General features: G+C 38.1%; 1 protein-coding gene across 2 annotated transcripts in view; it reads left to right on the forward strand.

The window, feature by feature from the left end:
* The first annotated feature begins 7,210 nt into the window (after positions 1-7,210).
* The window catches only part of RNLS (renalase, FAD dependent amine oxidase), a 279,164-nt gene continuing 262,891 nt past the window's right edge, over positions 7,211-23,483 (forward strand). The window contains exons 1-4 of one of the 2 annotated variants that reach the window (XM_019938958.3): positions 7,211-7,411; positions 8,294-8,399; positions 9,005-9,147; positions 16,963-17,121. In XM_019938958.3, coding sequence (XP_019794517.1) covers positions 7,294-7,411; positions 8,294-8,399; positions 9,005-9,147; positions 16,963-17,121 — 526 coding nt within the window. In that variant the 5' untranslated portion in view covers positions 7,211-7,293. Of the gene's footprint in view, positions 7,494-8,293; positions 8,400-9,004; positions 9,148-16,962; positions 17,122-23,483 lie in introns of both variants that reach the window. The other variant, XM_019939047.3, reaches the window with a different exon arrangement.

Raw genomic sequence — 23,483 nt, forward strand, 5'->3', positions numbered from 1 at the left:
TGCTTGTCCGATCCATTACATTAACTTCACAAAAAGACAACACTACATTTGGGCTTGATTTAGCATTTTATGATTGAATTTTACTAGTTTTATAGCACAATTTCTATAGGAATAAGCTTTTCATTGTCCTAACATTTCATAATAAAGATATGATTGTGAGTTGGTGTATTTAAGTGAATTATACTGATATGATATTTTAACTTGATATATTTAAGATACATACTTTAAAATATGTAGGGAATGATTTGAAATGAATAAAGTTATATACATTTGAAAGTTTTTGCCTACAGCAGTGCTGGGGAAATTAATTTTATGATGTGTAAAAGTCACTTTAATTCATTTCTTATTTCATTATACAAAAGTTTTTAAGTTTTTTTTTTTTTGGCTGCATCACAGATCTTAGTTCCCCAACCAGGGATCAAACCTGTGTCCCTTGCAGTGGAAGAGTGGAGACCTAACCACTGGAGCACCAGGGAATTCCACAAAGTTTTAAAGCTTTATTTACTCAGAGAAGAGAAGGAAGGGAGGAGAGCAAGGATAAGGAAATGAAGAAAATTTGAAATTTTCTTTGAAAAGAAAGTGGAAGAAGAAGTTTCCAATTAATATTTTTCCTTCCAGATCTTTTGAGATATAATTCACATACAGCACTGTGTAAGTTTAAGGTGCACAGCATAATGATTTGACTTACATGCATCATGAAGTGGTTACCACAATAAATGTAGTGAACACCTATCAACTCCTACAGATTCAAAACAAAAGAAATAGAAAAACAAATGTGCCTTGTGATGAGAACTCTTAGGATTTAACTTCTTAATACTTTCCTGTATAACACAGAGCAGTGTTAGTTATATTGATAATGTTTGGCATTACATTCCTAGTATTTATTTAGCTTATAACTGGATGCTTTTCCCTTTTGACTATTTTACATTGTTGGCGCTTACTCAAGCAGTGCCCCAGAAGCAGCCCAGACTTCTGATGGCAGCAGGGTGCCAGATTTTCCATGACTGCCTTGCTGTAAGCCCCAGCCCAAGCAACATGGGTACACTCACTCCACTCCACAGCGCAGCACTAGATCTGGGGCAGTTCTGACTAGGGAAACGATGTGCTCGTGGGCTGCATCTGAGCAGAACCACAGACACCTACACAGGCAGATCATCAGACCTCTGTAAGCACACACACTCCACTTGCTTCAGCACTCTTCTCCTTTGGGGCAAAGGTCCCAGTACAGGGAGAAGAAAAAACACACACTTAAAGGGGACAAAACCAGCTCAAGCCCAACCCTCAGCAACTTGAGAGTAGACCCTGTCCCCGATAGGGCAGTGACAGCCACTGAGCAGAGAGGAAGTCCTGCTTCATTCTCTACACAGCCTTTAGCTTCTCTGTCACCAGCCACACACGGTACCAGGGTGATAACTGCCAGCACTTCCTGAGGAAAGATATGACTGGTGTCCACATCAAATCTAGCTCTCCCACCAAAGGCATTGGGCACATGCAGTCTGCATATAGGTACTCCCACATAAGAACACTCCCTCAAGACCACAATGGGTAACTGTTTCCACAAAATTCATAGAGACAGAGAAAGTAAGGTAAATGAAAAGGCAGAGGAAATATTCACAATTGAAAGGGCAAAGAAAACTCCTGAAAAAATAATGAAACACCAATAAACAATTTACAAGATAAAGAATTATCTTGTGGTAACAAAAATGCTAACTGAATTAGGGAAGAGAATTGATCTAAACACAGATCATTTTAACAAGGAACTAGACAGTATTAAAAAGACCCAATCAAAAATAGATGATTCAATATCTGAAATAAAAACCACTCTAGAAGCAATGAATAGCAGACTAAATGAAACAGAACACATAAGTGATCTGGAAGATAGAATAATGGAAATCACCCAATCAGAATGGCAGACAGAAAGACAAATGAAAAAAAAAAAATGAAAGCAACATATGATATCTCTGGGATAACATTAAATATGCCAACTTTCACACTTATAGGGGTTCCAGAAGAAGAGAAAGAAAAGAGTATTGAAAGTATATTTGAAGACATTATGGTTGAAAACTTTCCAATCTTAAAGAAGGAAACAGATATCTAGGTCCAGGAAGCACAGAGTCTTAACAGACACACACCAAGACATATCATAATTAAAATGGCAAAAGTTAAAGAGAGAATTCTAAAGGCACCAAGAGAAAAGCAAAGAGTCCTATACAAGGGAACTCCTGTAAGGTTATCAGCTGATTTCTCTGTAGCCTCAACAAATTTAAGGGGATTGAAATTATATCCAGCATTTTTTCCTACCACAATGGTATAAAACTAGAAATCCATTACAAAAAGAAAAATGGGAAAAGAAGAAACACATGGAGACTAAATATGCTACCAAAAAAACCCACAATGGGACAATAAAGAAATCAAAGAGGGAATAAGAAAATACCCCAAGACAAATGAAAATGGAAACTCAACACTTCACAATTTATGGGCTGCAACAAGAAGTTCTAAGAGGGAATTTAATAGTGATGCAGGCCCTTCTTCATAAAACCAACAAAAATATCTCAAATAAATAACATAAACTTACACTTAAAGGAACCAGAAAAAGAACAATTAAATTTTATGTAGACAGTTTCCATCTGTAGTATATCTATAATAAATATCGCTCTATTCCTATTTTATAAATCAATAAAAATGTTACACAAACAAGTTTTAACTTCAAACATTCTTGCTTCAGTTGTTGGCAAATTCTATACGAAGCTGCATTGGAAGGGAACTTCTAGATCTAGACAGAATTCTAGTTTGAGAAGAACACTAAAAACAAGTCCCCTTAATTCTCAGAAGCCCTATATTATGGTTAGTGCCTTCAGAATATCTTCACAATTCTACCAATTACTATATATTGAATATATAATGTAGGATAGATACTTTCACAGTCAGTATTAAGTTGCATCACACAATGCAGCTTCTTTGAGGGTATTTGCATATTTCCTGTGAGGATCTATAAAAATTAAGACTCTATCATTTTGGAAAGGCTTTCAACACCTGAGTCAGTGGCAATGACAAACAACTTGAATTTTTCTGGCAGTATTTTCCAATCCTTTCCAACTGATATTATAAACCATCTATTCTTTTTCTGCTTCTTTTGTGGGATTTTTTTTGTGGAATGTTCTAAACCTTGATAACTCTACTGTTTACAGTTCTCATGTTTTGCCCTCTTCCTTTTCCAGAGCTCTTCAATAGAACTTTCTGCAACAAGGAAATGTTATCTATCTGTGCTTTCCAATATGGTACCCAGTAGCCACATATGGCTATTGAGTACTTGAAATGCAGCTAGTGAGACTGAGAAACTGAACATTTAATTTAATTTAATTAATTTCGATTTAAATTTAAATAGCTACATGTGGCTGTTAGACATCTACCTTACTGGACAGCTCTCTGCGACAGATAAATGAAAGAGACAAAAGTATTTTGGTAAGTCAGATTAATCTTGGGCTTTGAACACATGAGGAATGACTCAATCCTACAGCATCATATGTTAATGACTCAGATTCTTTTAGATCAATTTATGACTGAAAATGAATGCAACCCTGGCAGTCAATAAAACATCTTTTTGGCTTTTGACACTTCATATTAATTACCAACTGGCAAACTTCTCTCTGGAACTACTGGTCCTAAGGCAAGCATTATCCATAATAAAAAATGATTCTTAAAATTTTTTCCTCTTTTCCATACGAGAGAATACTAATATATTCAGTTTCTTCAAAACAGGTCCTGGTTCATATAGAAGGTGGGACAGGAGAAGTCCTGGTCCAGTCCAGTCCAGCCAAGAGGACTAACTGAAAAAGTTCTCATTTGGCTTCTTGGCCAGAAAGTATGACAAGCATCTTTACAGTCCTTTCTCCAGACACCGTATCACTCCTCCTATCCCCAACCAAAAAAGCATATCATACAACTCAGTTCATTCCTGCCCAAATATTTCAAGATTGTTTCATTGCTAGTAAGACGTATGTTTATGTTTCAAAGAGCTCTCTTCTTGTCAAAAATATCAAAATCACCATGGCATGGAAAGCATCCACGAGATGAATAAAATATTTTATTAGTACTCGCACTTTTTTTTAAACATCTTTATGGAGTATAATTGCTTTACAATAGTGTGTTAGTTTCTGTTTCACAACAAAGTGAATCAGCTATGCATATACATATATCCCCATATCTCCTCCCTTTTGTGTGTCCCTCCCACCCTCCGTATCCCACCCCTCCAGGTGGTCACAAAACACTGAGCTGATCTCCCTGTGCTATGTGGCTGCTTCCCACTAGCTATCTGTTTTACATTTTGTAGTGTATATAAGTCCATGGCACTCTCTCACTTCATCCCAGCTTACCTTTCCCCCTCCCTGTGTCCTCAAGTCCATTCTCTACATCCATGTCTTTATTCCTGTCTTGCCCCTAGGTTCTTCAGAACTTTTTTGTTTGTTTTAGATTCCATATATATGTGTTAGCATACGGTATTTGTTTTTCTCTTTCTGACTTACTTCACTCTGTATGACAGACTCTAGGTGCTGAGGTTTTTTTTGGTTTTTGTTTTTCTCCAGTGGTGTGCTGGACTCTCCCTTCCAGATGGCTGGACTTTTACAAAGTCTTTCTCATCTGTGGGTATCTGCCCAAGACAGCATTCCCAGGTTTTCCCAACCTGGGCTTAGAGAGACTGTGGAAGGTTTGCTGGCTTCTGCTAGTTCTGCAGTCCATATGGAGGTATGTCTGTCTATTACCAGATGAACAGTGGGTGGGACTTCTCCTGGGTCTCGGGGTCCCTTGTGCTGGATTTCACAACTCCCAAAGGAGTATTTTGTTTGTAGGTGGGTGCCATTTGTTAGCTGTTAAAAAGGAGGACAAAAAGGAGGCATATCTTTCACCACCTTGATCCTGACATTACCTCAGTATTTTACGAAGTCAATTTTCCTCAACTTTTTCCATATGTTGAATATTGTCACAGTAAACATTTCAGCAGACTTTTTGGTAGAAGTTGACAAGCTAATACTAAAATTTATATGAAGGACGAAGAACCTAGACTATTCAAAAATTTTAAGAAAGAAGAATAAGTTGGAGGACTTTTCCCTGACTTCAAGATTTAATCAAGTTACTATAAAGTTACTGTAATCAAGAAAGTGTGGTAGGGCTTCCCTGGTGGCGCAGTGGTTGAGAGTCTGCCTGCCAATGCAGGGGACACGGGTTCGTGCCCCGGTCCGGGAAGATCCCACATGCCGCGGAGCGGCTGGGCCCGTGAGCCATGGCCGCTGAGCCTGCGCGTCCGGAGCCTGTGCTCCGCAACGGGAGAGGCCACAACAGTGAGATGCCCGCGTACCGCAAAAAAAAACAAAAAATAACAAAAAAAACCAGAAATGAAACTCTGCCATTTGAAGCAATCTGGATGAACCTAGAGCAGGAGCCCCCAACCCCCAGGCTGTGGACTGGTACTGGTCCAGGGCCTGTTAGGAACTGGGCCACACAGCAGGAGGTGAGTGGCGAGTGAGTGAAGCTACATCTGCCACTCCGTATTGCTCCCCATTGCTTACATTACCACCTGAACCATTCCCTCCCTCACCCACCACCCCATCTGTGGGAAAATTGTCTTCCATGAAACCTAGAGCATATTAGGCTTAGTGAAATAAGTCAGACACAGAAAGACAAATACTCTCTGTTATCAGTTACATGTGGAATCTAAAAAATAAAACAAACTAATGAGTATAATAAAATAGAAACAGTATCACAAATATAGGGAAAAACTAGTGGTTACCAGTGGGGAGAGGAAAGGGGGAGTGGCAAGATAAGGGTAGTGGATTAAGGGATACAAATTACTGTGTACAAAATATAAAAGCAACAAGAATATACAGCACAGGGAAATATAGCCATTATTTTGAAATAACTTTAAATGGGATATAATCTATAAAAATGTTGAATCACTATGTTGTACATCTGAAACTAATATTGTTAATCAATTATACTTCAATAAAAAATTATCTAAAGATTTTCTATAAGGTGTGAAACTTTCATCTTTCATATGCTCCAAAAATTTGTTTACTATTTGTATTTTGTCTTGTATATTTTGAACATAATTTGTAAATGATTATGTATTCGATGTTTTTCTCTTCAGTTCCATTTTTATGTTCAGTTTTATTTTTATGCTTAGGAATGTCTTGTTAGGTTACATATGTTCATCTGTATCTTCTAGTTCTATTATCTTTTATTAGATATATGCAATATTAATCTATCACCAACTTGATGCCTGGTAATTGCTTCATGATGTGTACATAAAGTAAAACTTATAATTTTTAATGTTTCCGTTGTAATTGGCTACCACTGTCAACTTTCTTATAATTCTGATAGCTATTCAAGTTTCTCTGGTTTCCAGGTAGTAGTTTATCTGCAATTCAGGGTAACTTAGTTTTTTTATTTTTTAATAGTTCAGTCTTATCCTTGCTTTTTATCGTTTCCTTGAGAACCTCCAGGGCAACGTTAGAAAAAACAAAGACTAGTGGTAATGGCATGAATCCTTGTCTTGCTCATCTTCATGTCCCTTTATAGCATTTGGAATGTGTTTTGACATAAAACTTAATATCTACTGAAGAGATGAGTGATGTAAAACTTTCTGGTGAACCAAGTATCTTTAATTTTCAACAATTTGGAATGTAGAATTTTTTGGCCCCCTTTCACAGATGGCGGAATTGAGGTTCAAATACGTTATATCCCTTACACAAAGCCCGAGGGCTAGTTTAAGAAAATCTCTCCCAAACTCTTTTCCTATTATGTGAATAGTGGCCATTAAGGTCTATTGAAAACAGCTGGCTCTGGCATCGCTGGTAAGTTCCGTTCGGACTTAGAATACTAAGCTAGCGAAGGTTCCAGCAAGGCATAGCTACCCTAGTAAGTTACCTTGGGCTGGGTCTCAGCAGTAGTCAACACCAGCCCTGTGGCGAGGCGGGGTCTCACACTCTAACCTACATGATTTACAGGTTTACAGGGGGCGAGGGGCAGGCTGGAATTCACAGCTTATCGGATGGGGCCAGCCTGTCTTGGAAGCCAGCTGCTGGCCCTCAAACCAAGGGGAAAGCCAAGGTTTGCTGGTCTTCAGCGCTTATCATCCCCTCAGCCCCGGTCGCCTCCTCTCCGCTCCCTGCAGGCGAGCCGAGGAACTGCTCAAGGACCGGGTGGGGCCCGGAGCGCGGAGCCGACATCTCTAACCCGCTGAGCTTTGGCTGTTCCACCTACTGCAGGCTGGCCACCCCGCCTTGGAGACAGCGGGGCATGGCGCGGGTGCTGATCGTGGGCGCCGGGCTGACGGGAAGCCTGTGCGCAGCGCTGCTGAGGAAGGCGGCGACCCGTCCTTTGCACCTCGCTGTGTGGGACAAGGCCGGGGACTCAGGTGGGTCGTCTCCCGGCCGAAACGGGGGGGAAAAGAAGCCGGCGGGGACCATAGCTTCTGAGGTGGCGTGGGCCCTCCCGGGGTAAGTCTGTGAAGAAAATCCAGCAGCTCGGCGGGCGTCTGGTCACGTGATCGGAGACTTCCGGCGCCCGTAAGGCCTGAGAGGGCGCGCGGGTGGAAGCCGCGACCCCGGCTGGGCTGGGGGGTGGGGCGGGAGTGCCGAGAGCGCTTCAGAGGGCGGCCTGAGCGGCCTGGGAGGGATCCTGACTGGAGTTTGCAAATCCTGGGCCTGCCGCTGTCGCTAAGAAATGGATTTTTTTCTTGGCCGCTCTGTGCCTTGGAGGCTTATCTCTAGATTGTGAGAATCCTCAAGTGCTCATTGACCAAGACTACGAAGATTTAGTTGACAGCATCCTGTCCATCTCCTGAAATCTGACTGCAAGAGGGAAAGCATTCGTTGATTCGTTCATTCTGACGTTTCATTCATTATTTTGTTTTCTTTTGTCCGTTCGTTCATTCCTTTTACTCAGATAGGTAAATAGATGCCTCAGTCACAGTGCTGAAGGTGGCACATTATTCATGTGTTCTTTTAAAAAAAAATCTCACACTCAGTGACCAAATTGTCTCTTAATTACTTCCTGACAATGTTAGATGACAAAAATCTTCAGTATAAAAAAACGTTTTCTAGATGTCTGTAATCTGGAGAAAACAATATTTAAAAATATATTAACTATTATGAAAGTAAAAAAATTTTTTTAAAAATTTAAAATGTTTCCTAAAATAGTTCTAAGTAATCTATTTGTGGTAACCTGGGGTGAATAGCGTCAACTGCAAAAGGTTCATTCTAATGCACTAAGACATTTTCCTGGGGACTAATTCAAGGGGGAAGAATGACCACAGCCAGCAGTCCTCATAATCCACAGAGCACAGTGGACTTGGGTGCCCAGTACATCACCTGCACTCCTCATTACGCCAAAAAACACCAGAGGTGAGTCAGTTGAAAGGGGTGGAATCAGTCTTACTGGTTGTAGGATGTAAAAAGATACAAATCATCCGTTTTTAGCAGGGTTAAACTTTGACCCTTGTAATATAGTGAAATTATATTATCATCATTGATCATATTAGCAGTAAAAGGTTAACCTGAGTAAAGCGGGGAGATTGTGATACATACCTCATCCAATTGTTGTGACCATCAGATGAGATGTTGCATGGAACATAGTAAGGGCTCAATAAATAAGAGTTCATATGTTGGTGCTGAGGAAGAGGACAGATAGCTGTGATGGAAGTCAATCTTAACCAGATTTAAACCTGGTGTATTGAATATCTTTCTTTTTATTTTCACTGTCTTTAATTTTGAAATATATGAGAAAACAGACCTTTGACTAAGATTAGCAAAAGACTATGGATTCTCAAAACATTTCCATTCTTCACCTGAATTATAGTTTTTATTAACATAAAACATATGTTGAGTTGTTCATAGAAGATTTCTAGTTATTATTTAGGATTGTAATCTCTAAGAATTCTTGGAAGAGAATATAGTATTTAGAGCTAAGTATAGCTTATAGTTATGTTATACATATTGATTTATTTCAGTTTTTATGATGAACTGTTAGCTCCTGGTGTTTTGAAGCCTCTGACCTCTCCTATTGAAGGAATGGTGATAAAAGAAGGAGATTGTAACTTTGTGGCACCTGACGGAGTTTCTTCAATTATTAACCATTACTTGAAAGATTCAGGTGAGAAGAGAATTTTTTCTGCCTTCTTTTAAAGTTAGCATTTTAAAATAAAAGTTATACACATAAGTAAATATTAATGCTATAAAGAAAGTTATAAAATAAAGTAAATGTTCTCCTACTCACCACTCAATAGCTAGTTGTCTTCGCCTAAAGTAATCATTGTTTCCAATATATGCTTCCAGAAAAATGTTTATGCATCTATCTATTGTTCTACGTGGCTGTCTCTATTTACCTATTCATATATTTGTATATATTCTTTTTTAAAACAGAAACGAGATTATTTTACATAAGCCATTCTATACTTTTCTCATCTATGTTTATAATAAATCAATCTCTATCTCTATCTATGTCTATATATATCCTATTGGTTCTATTTCTCTGGAGATTCCTGACTGATGCATAATCATAGAGTGAATCATATCTTGGGTCTATTTTCATATCAGCAAATTCAGTGTGCTTCATTCTTTTCAATGCCTGTTCAGTATTACATGGTATGTGTGTATTGTTATTTAGTTAACTCTTAACTTTCTGGTAAGCATGTGGATTGTTTGGGGGGGATGAGGGGTTGTTTTGGTTTATGCTAATACAAATATTACTGCAATGTTTAACCCTGACATACTTTTGAAAGGATATCTGTAGGATCAGTTCCTAGCAGTACAGTAGGTGTGTCAATGGTATGTGCATTTTTTATTTAACTAGGTTGTGCCATCTCTTCCTCTTAAAGAATATCTCATCAATAGTGAAGGAGAACGTCTCTTTCCACACATCCTGATATTATGGAAATTTAAAAATTTTGCCCATGTGATGGGTTAAAATGGTATCTCCTTGTGTTTTGATTTGCATTTACTTAATTATGAGTGAGTTTATGCATCTTTGTTTTGCTAACCACATCTGTGCTTTTTTTTCTTGTGAATGTCTTATTCATAACCTTTGCCCATTTTCTATGAGGATTTTCATTTGTTCTTTATGTTTATTTTATAATGTTTATTTTATAAGTGTTTTAAAATGGACTTTTTTGAAAAAGATGATAAATAATCTTGGATGATAAATGATTTATTTTTTAAAACAGAAATAAGCTTCTTGATGAATCATAAATAATTGCCCAACTGAAGAGCACTGAGGAAAGGTATAAGGCTGAGTATTTGTTTTGTTTCATAAGCTATTTCTAGAATAATTACTGTTTTTTTTGGTCTCCTTCATCAAATATTACTAATTGGGAACCCTGAGAATCCTTGATACTGGGCATGGGAGGGGCCAGTGAGATTGAATATACAACATGAGGACATAGTAAATACCATTCTGGGTGAAGCCATTTCTCCATCTAGGATTTAGTCTATGAAGGTGTATTCATCAGGATTTTCCAGAAAAACAGAATCAAAAGGATATATATATACGATATATATATGATAAAGATTTATTGTATAGAATTAGCTTATGTGATTTTGGAAGCTGGCAAGTCTGAAGATCTGCTGGAGACCCAGGAGAGTTGATGGTTTAGTTTCAGTCCAAAAGCCTGAGACCCCAGAGAGCTAAAGGTACCGTTCCAGTCCAAAGGCTGGTGAGCCTGAGACCCAGGAAGAGCTGATGTTTCAGTTCAAGTCTGAAGGCAGGAGAATAAAACAATGTCCCAGTTCGAAGGCTATCGTCTTCGAACTGAACAGAACAGAACATAGGTCTGTTCTCATTTATTGTCTCATGTGTTCACATTAAGCTTATTACAGAGAAAACTGCGTTTATTGACATCAGTTTTACCTACTGCCTGTCTTACTCCTGGGAGGGTCAGCCTTTCTGTTTTATTCAGGCCTTTGATTGATTGGATGATACCCATCTATGTTAGGGAGGGCAACCTGATTTATTCAGTCTACCAATTTAAATATTAATCTCTTCTAAAAACACACTCACAGACATACCCAGAATAATGTTTGCCAAATATATGGGAACCCCCATGACTCAGTCAAGTTGACACATAAAATTAACCATCACAGATGGTGACACCATTTGGACATTTTGTAGAATGTCACCATCAGCTTCATATATTGCCACCATACAACTTTAAAAAAAAATCTCATTTCCATCATGATTTTTACTTAACCCAAATTAGATGTGCATACTTACTAAAATTTCCAAGTACTTACTAATTGTATTATATATCTAGCCATCCATGCATGCATACATCCATTCATTCAATAAACATTTACTGAGTGCTTACTATATACTGTTTTAGGCACTAATGATACATGAACCAAAGTCCCTGCCTCATATAGCTGAGGGACACTCCTTGAATACATTGTACCTACACCCTTTTGTGTTACGTGTTTGGGGGAATATATGCTTTATTTTCCAATTTTGCTTTGGAAACTCTTGGCAGAAGAGGTCATATTTAATTATTTGTAGCTCAAACAGAATCTAATAGTACCTTGTACATAGTAGGTAGGTATAGTGATATAGATTTAGATTTCTAAGATATATAAATATACATATATTCATTCTAATTTAGCCAATTCTTAGTAAAAACCTATTTATTCTTTCAATTTGTACAGTCTGTTCAGAGTGTGAGTACTTTAGATTTTCTTATCACTATGTAAAATATTTATTTCAAAAGTAACTTTTAAAAAAGAATTACATACTACTGGTAGAAAATTTGGAAAATACAGAAAAATAGCAGGGAAAAGTGTCACTATGATATATAAATCAACAATAAGTCCATTTTGTGACATACTTTCTGCTTTTTTTTAAAATGAGTTTTTATATAATTGAGTTCAAGGTCTACATATTTTGAGTGTATATAAACTTTTTCTTAGTTTATTTAAATATTATCTTTGTACTGCTTCAAGAGGTCTTTCCACCCTCTACCCAGATCCATTATTATAGGCTTTGTAGACCCTATCTATACCATTTAAAATTTTATAATTATATCCATTTAAGCATTCTTTAAACTTCTTTAAAGCTTTCTGTGCTATAAATGGTTTCTATCTTATTTTAGTTGTTTCCACAATATAAGTCGAGAGAGTCCCTGTAATCAGAATGACCTGGATTTAAATTCACATTCTACCACCATTTCCTAGCTATGTAATATTAGGAAAGTTTTAAAGTCTATACCTTGGTTCTTTCATTGGAAAAATGAGAGCAATAACAGTACCTAGTACTAAGTTTTGTGAGGAATAAAGGATATAATGCACTCATTGTCAATTTAAGCAAATAATAGGCCATGTACATAGAAATCTCTTGATAAATGTTAGTTTAAAAAATAGTCTACTTGAATGAAGCTGACCTTTGCATGTGCTCAGCGCATAAGAACCCAAATTGCCAAGTCATTCCAAAAAATACTCTACATTTTGGGATCAGTTGAGTTCATAACCCCACAGTCTGATGGTCCAACCAGTTTTATTTAGTTTGGGACTAGACTTCCAGGGAAATTATCTGTATTGGGTATGTCTAATCAGGTATGCTTTAGAATAGGTTCAACTCTCTAAAGCCAATATTTAAGTAGACCAGTTTCCCAGAATAAGTAGTAAAGGGCAGGAGGAAATAGGCACATGCCTCTTCACCTTATGGTCTGTTCTCATTTATTGTCTCATGTGTTCACATTAAGCTTATTACAGAGAAAACTGTTTATTGACATCAGTTTTACCTACTGCCTGTCTTCCCAATTAATACAATCTTCTTGAGTAAGTAAAATGTGCTTTTCCTGTTGTTTTACTTTTTTGGTTGTCATTGTTCGGGGTGGGAGAGATTCAAAAGAACAAAAGCTACTCTATCATTTGTTAAGTGCTATTTATCTGATACTATGTTAGGCTCTTAACGTACATCATTTCTAATTCTCATATAGCCATTCAAGGTGGTTATCATTCTCCCCATGTGCTAATGAGAAAAATGAGACTCCAGGAGGTTAAGTACTTTGCTTATGGTGGCTTAACTAGTAAGTAAGAGACCAGCACTCTCTTTAAGCTGACCCTGTTGTCATTTCCTTTTAATGATCTCATGGAGGACAATGAAAGGGTCTCATACCTATGATTTAACATCTTTTCCTTTCCAGGTTTTCCCCTACAGTATGAGAGACTGCTCCCATCCTACCCTGGTTCTACATGTCAATGGACACCTGGCTCAAGAGAACAAACTCATAGTGCCCTTCCCCTAGTCCCCTTCTTTCATTGGTTAGTCCCTGCCCCAGGGGGAAGGGGCTACTAAGGAGTAATGCCATTTTACTTCTTTATGCAAACAGGAAGATCAATCACCTGCTGGTTCCTGCCTATGACTTTTAGACAGTGATGAACCAAGTCCTTTTGCTTTTGAATAAGGCCCATGTTATTAAATCATTCATAGGAGGATGAATTTAGTTTCCAGGACAGGGTGAGCATCTTTTATTTAGTTTGGCCTACCATAGGAAGAACTGTTGCTGCATTTATTTGTTTTTATTTTACCGTCTACTTCAACAGGGACATGGACTAACAATCAAAAGTCAACATGGGCAATGTAACTTGTCAAAGTTGACAGGATCGATTTATTAGAAAAGATGGTTTAATTTGCAGATACTATCAGCTAATGTGATTTCTTTCTAATAATATATAATTTTTATCATTTTCTCCCTTTTTACTTTTGTGTTTACTTTCTTTCTAAAATTGATGTAAGACAATTAAGGCTGGGCAGTTCTGTCTCAAAATTTCTCCTAGGCGGGTGATCATGGCACTCATCCATAACAGTGTCTGTCAGAGAGAAGGTAGAAGGTAGCTCAGGAGCCTTGGTTAAGCACTCTGCAGTTTAAGCAGTGCATTTAGTTAGACATTGCTTACATCTCTTCAGGTCCATCTCAGCAGTTCTGAACTGAAACCTTTTGTAGGAAATTATTGGAGGAAAATGAATTTAGATTCTCTCTCTAAAATGGAAGAAGGCAGGGGATATACATTGAATAAATAAATAACAGAAACATATTTGCCTTTGTAAAATGGCTAAAACTTCTTTGTGTTCTGATGTCTTTGTAGTTATCTGCAGACTTTTTTATCTTTATGAAATATGTGCTGGGGAAATAGCGGTAAATAAAACACATGGACCTTGCCTTTGTTAATATAGTGTAGTGGGGGGAAAGACAAAAACTAATTTCACACACATAAAAAGGGTACATAATAAATGCTAAGAAGAAAGAGTGAGAGCCTTGTGAGCTATAATAATAGGACCTAAACTAATGTGAGTTTGAGAGGAGTGAGGTATGGGAAATGTGTCAGGGAAAGCATCTCTGAGGAGCTAATGTTTCCATGGGTACCTGAAAGGTGAGCAAGAGTGAACTAGGCCAACAGCTGAGTGGTGAGAATTGCATGCAGTGGGCATATCAAGTTGCAACTGTTCTAAAGTAGGAGGAAGATGGTGCATTTATGGAATGAAAAGGTCATCATGACTTGAGCGTAGTGAATGAGGGAGAAAACAGTAAGAGGTGAAGTTTAAGAGTGAAGCAGGAGCCGGATCATAAGGGGCTTTGTAAGCAATGTTAAGATTTTATACTTTATCCTAAATGCAGTGGGAAACCACTGAAGGATTTTATGCAAGAGAGGGACATGGTCAAATTTACTAAGCTGAGATTGAGAGATATTATCTAGTTCTCTAAGTGTTTAAAAATGATTTTCCAGAGCCTATAGATTTGGTCATGTGGTCCTTTCAAAAGTTATTAGTTACTTTCACAAGGAAATGCCACTTTCCCTGAAACTGACTCCTAGCAACTGGACAGGAAAACTTCCTGGTTAGTCAGAGCAGCTATACCATTGCCCCTAACTCTTGGAAAATGCTATTTTTTGAGTGACTTTGCCAGTGGTGGTGTTAGATTTGGGTCTATCTATCTACCCCAGTGGTCTCACACTTTAAAGTACATGGTAACAAACCTGGGGGCTTGTTAAATGCAGGCTACTGGGCCTGATCCCCAGATTCTGATTCGGTAGGTCTGGGTTGGGACCTGAGAATTTGCATTTCTAACAAGTTCCAAGGTGCTGCTGGTGCTGACTGATATACATCTTGCAGAACACATTGGGACCCCTGGGATATATGTCCAAGACGTTTGACTGGATATGGAGAATTTCTAGTTAGTGGACTTCAATTCTGTTAAACACACACACCTACTCACCACCAAAAACAAACCCAATGTAATGCTGTTTTCAAAGGGAATATTATGTGAAAACACAACTGAATGAAACATATAATCAGTTGACTTAGTTGAGGTCCCAGTCAGGGCCGGGACTAGAGTGAGGTAAGTGAGGGGTGAGACATCCTAAATCAATAGAACAGAGGGAAGTGGAGCCATTCTGGTTGGAGTAAAGGGGATGGTGGGTGTGAGTTGAAAGCTCCAGTTATTTGTGCCTTCCCAGAGGAGGGGCCTTAGAGAAACCCTCAGTCAAGTTGAAGCACTCTTTAGAAGCCCTTGCTCTAATCTTTGAGCAGAATGATGCTAATTGCCTCAAAGAGATTGACCCCTGGGCCTCAGTTCCTTCTACCATATTTGCATTTGATTTAAAAAAGTTGTAATTACTATGTTGTAGAGTTATTCAAGGGAATGTGAAAGATGTAAAGGTATATGAGATCTGGAGACTTGACATGGAGGAGCCCGAGAGAGTATTTTGGGATAGATAAGACACACCTAAAGCATAGAGATACTTTGGATCAATGTCAGAAGGAGTGGTAAAGGCAGTGATTGTCGAGATGAGAAGGATCACATTGAGCTGGAGTAGCCGCGGACAGGAAGCTTCATGGCAGAGGTTGGATTTAAGCTGGATGTTTAGTGGCTAGGAGCACGAGGTGTCCCATGCAGTGATGGACAGGATCTTTCATTGTGCTTTTTCCCTCTTATTCCATTTTTATTTACTTCTTTTCTATTCACGAGGCCAAATAAAAGTAGATTTGCTTTAACATAAAATTTTTCTCACAACTGGAATGTGAGGTAAGTACTAGTATACCAAGGAGACTTAATGATCCAATTATATTTTCCTATCTTTCAGTTTATGGTTCATAATTCATTCTCTTAAACAAACATTGATTAAATACCTAGTACGTGCCAAGTACAATACTTTATATGCTATATGCTATATATAGAAAAGGCAGGCATAATTTGTGGCTTATGGAGCTTACAAATTAAAAGGGAAGAAAATATTAATCATATAACTACTCAAATAATTATTAAAATATCTGTGTGATAAATGCAAATAAGGGAAATGCTATGAAAGGATATTCCAGATTGTATTTCTCTTCATTTTGATTCTTTGTCATAAAGGTAGTTGATCCATCGATGAGACTTGGATTTCTCTTCAGAGTTTTTTTTTCAGGTTTAATAGGGAATATTGATACTTTTAATAGGTAATATTGCTCTTTCTTGGTATTACTAGAGAGGATTCTTTACAGCTTTACTAAGATGTATACTTGCTCTACAAAGATAATGAACTTTAGAGTCAGGTGGATGTGGATTTAAATCATGGCGTGACATTTCTAAGTCTGTTTCCTTATCTGGGAAATGAATTGGTATAATGTATATCAAGTGTTTGGCATAGTCTTGACATACAGTAGATGATTAATGAAAGATATCTATGGTTTCTATTGTTATTAATTGTAGTAGTATTATTATTTTTTCCCCAGAGCAGGCATTGTTAGGGAGGTCCAAGGGTGCCAGAAGGGAGGGATTCCCATTAAACGAGATAGAAAGTAAAGAAAGTGAAACCCAGGGGCTGTACAAGAAGAACTTTTCCATTTTATTCATCTGAGTGGATCCAGTTTGTGACTCTTCTCTTCCCTCTCATTCGTATGGAAAATCCTGATTATGTGAATATGATTTTGCTTTTGGAACAGGTGCTGATGTCTACTTCAGACAATGTGTGACCCAGATCAACCTGAGAAATGACAAGTGGGAAGTCCTCAGGGAAACAGGCTCCCCTGAGCTGTTTGATATTGCTGTCCTCACGATGCCAGCTCCCCAGATTCTGCAGCTTCAAGGTGACATCGTCAACTGTGAGTCTCAGCCTGCACTGTTTACCTTAGGGAATGGGCTCCCTTTGAGAGAGCGTGAATTCAGTTTAACTGACTTAGCAAAGGGTATATTAGGGATTCTACTGATTTGCATGTTTTAAAAACTGACACTATGGTCTGGTTCGTTATATTAGTCTAGGTCAAATTGAAATCCAGAGTTTTAAAAACCCAGTTAAAAATGGAATATTTCTCTTTTTTTCCTTGCCTTTAAGAAGTAAGTATTTTTGATGGAGTTGTAGTAGTTTGGCCCAAAAGAAGAACAGTCTCTTTGTGGCCATTCTGGAAAAAAGAAGGTTTTTATGATATAAGCATTGATTATGTGACAAGCCTGGTAAACCTCACCTTGGATCGTTCTTGAGTGTGAGTCTCCTGTTCTTCCCTGATTGTGATTTGTTGACTCACCTTTCACCTGGCTTCTCCCACCTCCTTTTTAAAAAAAACAGCTTTGAGACTAATTCACATACCATACAACTCATCCATTTGAAGTGTATATTTCCATGGTATTTAGTATATCCAACGACATACTGCAACCATTCCCACACTCAATTTTGGAATATTTTCATCACCTCAGAAAGACACCCCATATCCTAAAGCTCTCACCTCCGTCCCTCCATCCCCCATCTCTGCCTCCAACTCTAAGCAAACAGTAATCTATTTTGTCTCTATAGATTTCCCTGTTACCTGGATTCTTAAGAAAAGCTTTTCTATAGCTCTGCTTTGTATCTACCTATGCCAGGTTTAACTGATTATTCTCCTCCCTTTAATCATGTCTGACTGACCCTGACACATCAAAGTCATTGATTTCTGGAGGATACCTCATCTTGCTTTGAAGTCCATGAGTTATAACAAAGCAGAGTCTGGTGATGGTGGCAAGGCTTTGGGGATGTGACATGCCTGTAGCTTTTGACTTGGTGGCATGACTGAAGGTGATATTGGATTTGATTGAGAAATAGCCTTATGCCACTGTTAGAAAGAAAACTGGTAATGAATATCATTTATAGATCCTAGATTTAGAACTGTAATAGAGATTGTTCTCTGAGGAAGAATGTAGCTGCATATTACATCTTGAAAGCAGTTTGACTATCAGTTCTACCATGCAGTAGCAATATATAGCTTCTTTTGTTGTACAGTCTGAGACATATACAAAGGATTGGAATGTTTATTAGATAGCTATAGGCAAAGTAAAAAACGAATTTCAAAGATCTCTTTCATGAGTCTACCTCTAGTGTGTTGCCAAAGTCACTTTAAAGTAGGATAATTTATTGCCTCGGATTCTGTAATAATTGGATTGATTTTGAGAGTGTTAAATAACATACTGTAACTTAACTAAAACAGTTATTGGTTAGTATATTCAGTGGTACTGTAAATTACATGTTCCAATTTTTAAAAGCTACATAGTTTTGTATGTGGAGACCCTTCAATGTTGCATTTTGAAGGTATTTCTCAATATTTGTATTGAATGACATATAAAATATAATACCATGGCATAGACTGAGTCCTAAGATGTTTAAGGGCCTGCTAATTAATAATTTTATTTAGATCATCTTTATCCTTATTTTTTGAGTAGCTGAACTGTGTTGGTTTGAGAGAGATAACTTAAATTCTGCTACTATTATTGTATTTCTGTCTTTCCTGGGGTTTTGGGAAACAAATTTTGCTTTATGATTTTTTTATACCACATTATTTGATTCATAATATTTCTTCATTAAAATTTACCCTTTAACTTAAGTTCTTTCTTTAGTGTCATTTTCATTTTATTTTGCTTTCGTATCATTCTTGACTGATAAATGAGATGCTCATTGTTTTATTTTCATTTGTCCGGTGCATCCTTTTTACTTTTAGCCTTTCAGAGATATTTTATTTTAGAAGTACCTCTTTTGTATTTGGTTATCTTTGAGTTGAGTAATTTCATAAAGATATATCTTATTGTTAATAGTTTTGTGTCAGTTTTTCATGAATCGTGTTGTGCATTTTGTATTTGAAGATTCAGCTTTTCCCTTATTTTCAGCTGTTTCCTTCTAATACTTACATGACCATCTATCTATATCTGTTCCATTTATTATGATCTCAGAGTATCTTAAAAACTTCAAAGTATCTCCCTTCCATATCTGCTGTTTGTCTCAACTCACTGTCAGTTTTGGTCTTTGCATTATTTTTATTTTCTATTTCTAGCCTTCCTCTATGTCACTCATGTAGTTTTCAAATGTGTTCCTTTTGCTTCCTTCCTTGAGATATTGTTTCAAAGAGGTCATATATTCCTTCACTGTTTTCAAGTCATTGGCTAAGTGTTTGTTGAACTAATCTGCTTCCTGGAAAAATTTTTCTGCTATGTATTTTTCATCAGCTCATTTGTTAGGTTCTGTACGTTCTGTTGTCTTCCTCATTTTCTCTGCATAGGTCCCTGTCTAATCATTACTCATCTTTAAATGGGGCCGTTTCTGTCAATTTGTGAAGGAAAGTGTTGTCGCAGAGGCCAGACATTTTGGTTAAAGTATATTGAATACAATTTGTAAATATTTAGCTGTGAAATATTAAATGCTAGTGATCATTAATATATTTACTAACATGGGAAGATTTAAAAATATTTTTAATTTAAAAAAGATAAAAGAATGCATTGCTATTTCTTTTCTATCTACCCAAAATAGTTTAATAACATTGTTATTGCTTGAAGATGATTTTCATCTTCTTTGATACAATTTTTTGAACTGTCGTAACTTTAAAGATAAGGATAGTTTACTCTTACTATAAAAACTGATAATGGTGACACCATTTGAAAAAGTGTATCGTGCTGAAGAGGAAATAGATCTTTTTTCCTTTTCTTTTTTAGTGGTGGGATATGTAGGCTCTTTATGATGAAAAAGTTTAAGAATGATTGACTTGGTACTTTTGACTAAGAGTAAGGATCTTTGGGGGGTTTTACTGGCTCAGGGCAGAATTGGACCTCATGCAAGCAATTCTTTGTTTGCTTCCTTGTTATGAAATAACCCATTTTAGCAGTAAAGGTTTAAATCAGAATGTCCTAACATGACCCTTGAATACCTGTGGGTCTAAAACAAAGGGATTAAAAACATATGATTTCTATTTATCTTATAAATCTCAATAAGGACCTCAGTATGAGGAATTAGTGTCATCTCTCTGTTTCTCAAGAACCTTAAATACACTCTTGCTTGCTTATTAGACACCTTCAGTTTCTGTGAAAGACCTCCATTTACAAAGCTATCTATTGCCATCTAGTGGACACAGTATATATTGCAGTTCCCCTCCAAATTTTTTTAACTAGAGAGAACTATGAAGATGACCGAAATATAGGCTGTAAAACTATCTGTAATATAATTCACAAAACTCCATTCACACAAGGAAATAAATTTAGGTCCATGATAATTAACTTACCCAAAAGTTCATAGCTAATTAGTGACAGAACTAGGGCTGTGCTACAGGTCTCACATTCATACAAACTATAAGCAGCCCTGTGTCTTTGGCTTTCTTTGTGCTCGTCTTTTCATTCTCTCTGTCTCTCTTTTTAAATCATGTCTACCCCTTAGAATCAATATAGTACCATCTCTTACATGAAAGACTTCCCTTTTGATTACAGTGTGGTCTGGATTTTCCCTTACCCATCCTCCCTTTCCCTATTTTCCTTTTTACAAAAGAAACAGAACTAGGTTTTTTTTGGCAATTACTTATTACACTTACTACATTCTCCCAGTTAGGAGAACAGGGAAGCTTTATGAACTATATAGTGAACCTCTTATGATTCATGATTTGCCATCTGGTTCTATAACAGTGCTACTCTCTATATATTAATATTATAAAAACTAGCTCACTTAATCCTCACAACAATCCTATTTACTGTTATTTCCATTCTTGGTGGTGATGCTGAGATATGAGCCTTCGTAGTGTGACTCCAGAGCCCATACATGTAACCACCGTTATACACGGTGTCAGACTACCCTACGTTATACACGTAACCACCGTTATACACGGTGTCAGACTACCCTAATACTGATTGTTTCATGTATTTGTGAGTTCCCACAGTGTCCCGCTCATTTTTGATCACCATGTTTTCCAAACTTGCCTAACGAAGATTGAGAGTTGAAAACACTTAAGGGGCACCTTTGAGAAGGTTTTGATTGTTAGGGTTTGGGTCAGGCCCAGGAATCCATACCTTTAACAAGCACCTTATGGGAATTTTTTCCTCCCAGTTAAGCCTGTTTGGGACATTCTGCCTTATCATTATACTCATCAGATTTTATTATGATTCTTATATTCCGGTAAGTTTCTTTCCCACTAAACCATAAAATCCAGGCGGAAAGAGCTCCTATAGACCACCGCATCCCCACCCAGCATCAAGTACCAAGGTGCATGCAGACCCACACACCACTATTATTGTTCAGTCAACATCTGCCAAATGACTGAGCATCTGTCTTGTTTCCCAACTTGATTACAAGCTCCTAGAATTCAGCTAATCTTAGAGTCTACTGGTCCTGGCTTGGTCCCTGAGTCACGGTACTAGGATGAAAGCGTGAACCTTGGATGGATCATAGAATTTTAGGACTAGGAGGAAGCTTGAGGCTCATTGCTTCTTCCACCCCGATGAGGAATTTAAGACAGCATCTGCCCTGTACAAGTTCATACAATTTATTAGGGGCTGGACAGGAGAAAGTGTGGTCAAGAAAAAAGCAGGCGCCTTTCAAATATCATTATTGTCTTGATTTCATGTTTCCTACACACTTCAATAGAGCTCTTCATCAACTGTAATGGAACATCTGGGCCTGAAATCCACAAACCTGACTTTCCTGCCATAGTTCTTTCATACTCCTGCTAGGAAAGTGGCAGAGGCAGTGGAAAGGATGTGGGGTAAACAATGTATGGAAAATTTCTTTCCTCTACATCAGACTGCCTCTGACATGGGGCTCCTCAGGTTTTCTCCCACAGGCTTATATTAAAGGAATGCATTTTTTTTTTTGCGGTACACGGGCCTCTCACTGTTGCGGCCTCTTCCGTTGCGGAGCACAGGCTCCGGACGCGCAGGCTCAGCGGCCATGGCTCACGGGCCCAGCCGCTCCGCGGCATGTGGGATCTTCCCGGACCGGGGCACGAACCCGTGTCCCCTGCATCGGCAGGCGGACTCTCAACCACTGCGCCACCAGGGGAGCCCAGGAATGCATATTTTTAAAGGTCTCCTAATGAATAATCTTCCTTTATAGTTTGGTATGCTATCTCACATCCTTAAAACCAGAAGGCTAATTTTTTTTTTTTTTATGAAACGAAAGGAAAGAAGGAAGGAATGAAGGAAAGGGAGGGGAAAGGAAGGAAGGAAAAGAGAAAGAAAGAGAGACAGAGACAGAGGCAGAGAGACACAGAGAGAGAAGGAGACAGACTGGGTCTGGAGCTAGACTCTCCGTGTGAGAGCCACTCCTCCTATCCCCGTGTAGACTCACGTGCATTCCTGCTCTGACCAGATGAATCCATAGAGGTGAGAACCATATTCATCTGAGCAGAAGCATGTCAGTAACCCTCCGGGGAGAAAATGTGCTAGTCCTGCCCTACCCTCACCCCGTAAAACACTGCTAATTTTGGACCAAAGCCCTCAAGCCCCCTAACATTACTTCAGAAAGCAGACAAAAGTGTGGTCCATGCTGAGCACGTGGCCACAGATCAGGAGAGTTGCCAAAAAGAGAGTTGAGAGAGGCAAGGAGAGTCATCTAGCTGGCCTCCTTTCTAGAGGAATCCTGGTCTCCTCTGGGTTCCTTGAATGAACCACACATTCTTCATCTGTGCGTTTACTCACAAAGCTCCCATTGCCTAGAACAATTTGACACATCCTTTGTGTTCTCTGTCCTTCAGGATTCAGCTCTGGGCCTCTGAGTTCTTCAGAGCTTCCTGAGGGCTCTGTGCTTCAGGGAAAGCGTTCAGAATCTTCTCTAGCACTTGGGTTTTATACTACTTATTTAGCGTTGGCTACTCTGTGGAGGGAGTGAAGAACGTAGACTGACAAAGCCAGGATTCGTAACCCAGCTCTGCCACTTACTGTCTGGGTGATTTGGGGCAAGTTGCTTAACCTCTCTGAGCTTTGATTTCCATGTTACTAAAATGAGGGTAAATAACATTATCTAACCACATAGGATTACAGTGAAGATTACATGAGGTAATCTGAGTAGAGGATTTAGAAGTATTAAAGTTAATGTTCCCAGTAACTTTTTAGTGTTTGTGACTTTTTACCATTAAGGAAAAGGTCTGGGATGTCTATTTAAAGGGTTGTATGCTTGGTGTTGGGGATTAAACAAAGGTGGCTATTTTATTTTCAGGGTTTTACAAGTAGGATACATTACAGACATATTCCT

The sequence above is a fragment of the Tursiops truncatus genome, chromosome 16, assembly GCF_011762595.2.
Source record: "Tursiops truncatus isolate mTurTru1 chromosome 16, mTurTru1.mat.Y, whole genome shotgun sequence".
NCBI classification, from domain to species: domain Eukaryota; kingdom Metazoa; phylum Chordata; class Mammalia; order Artiodactyla; family Delphinidae; genus Tursiops; species Tursiops truncatus.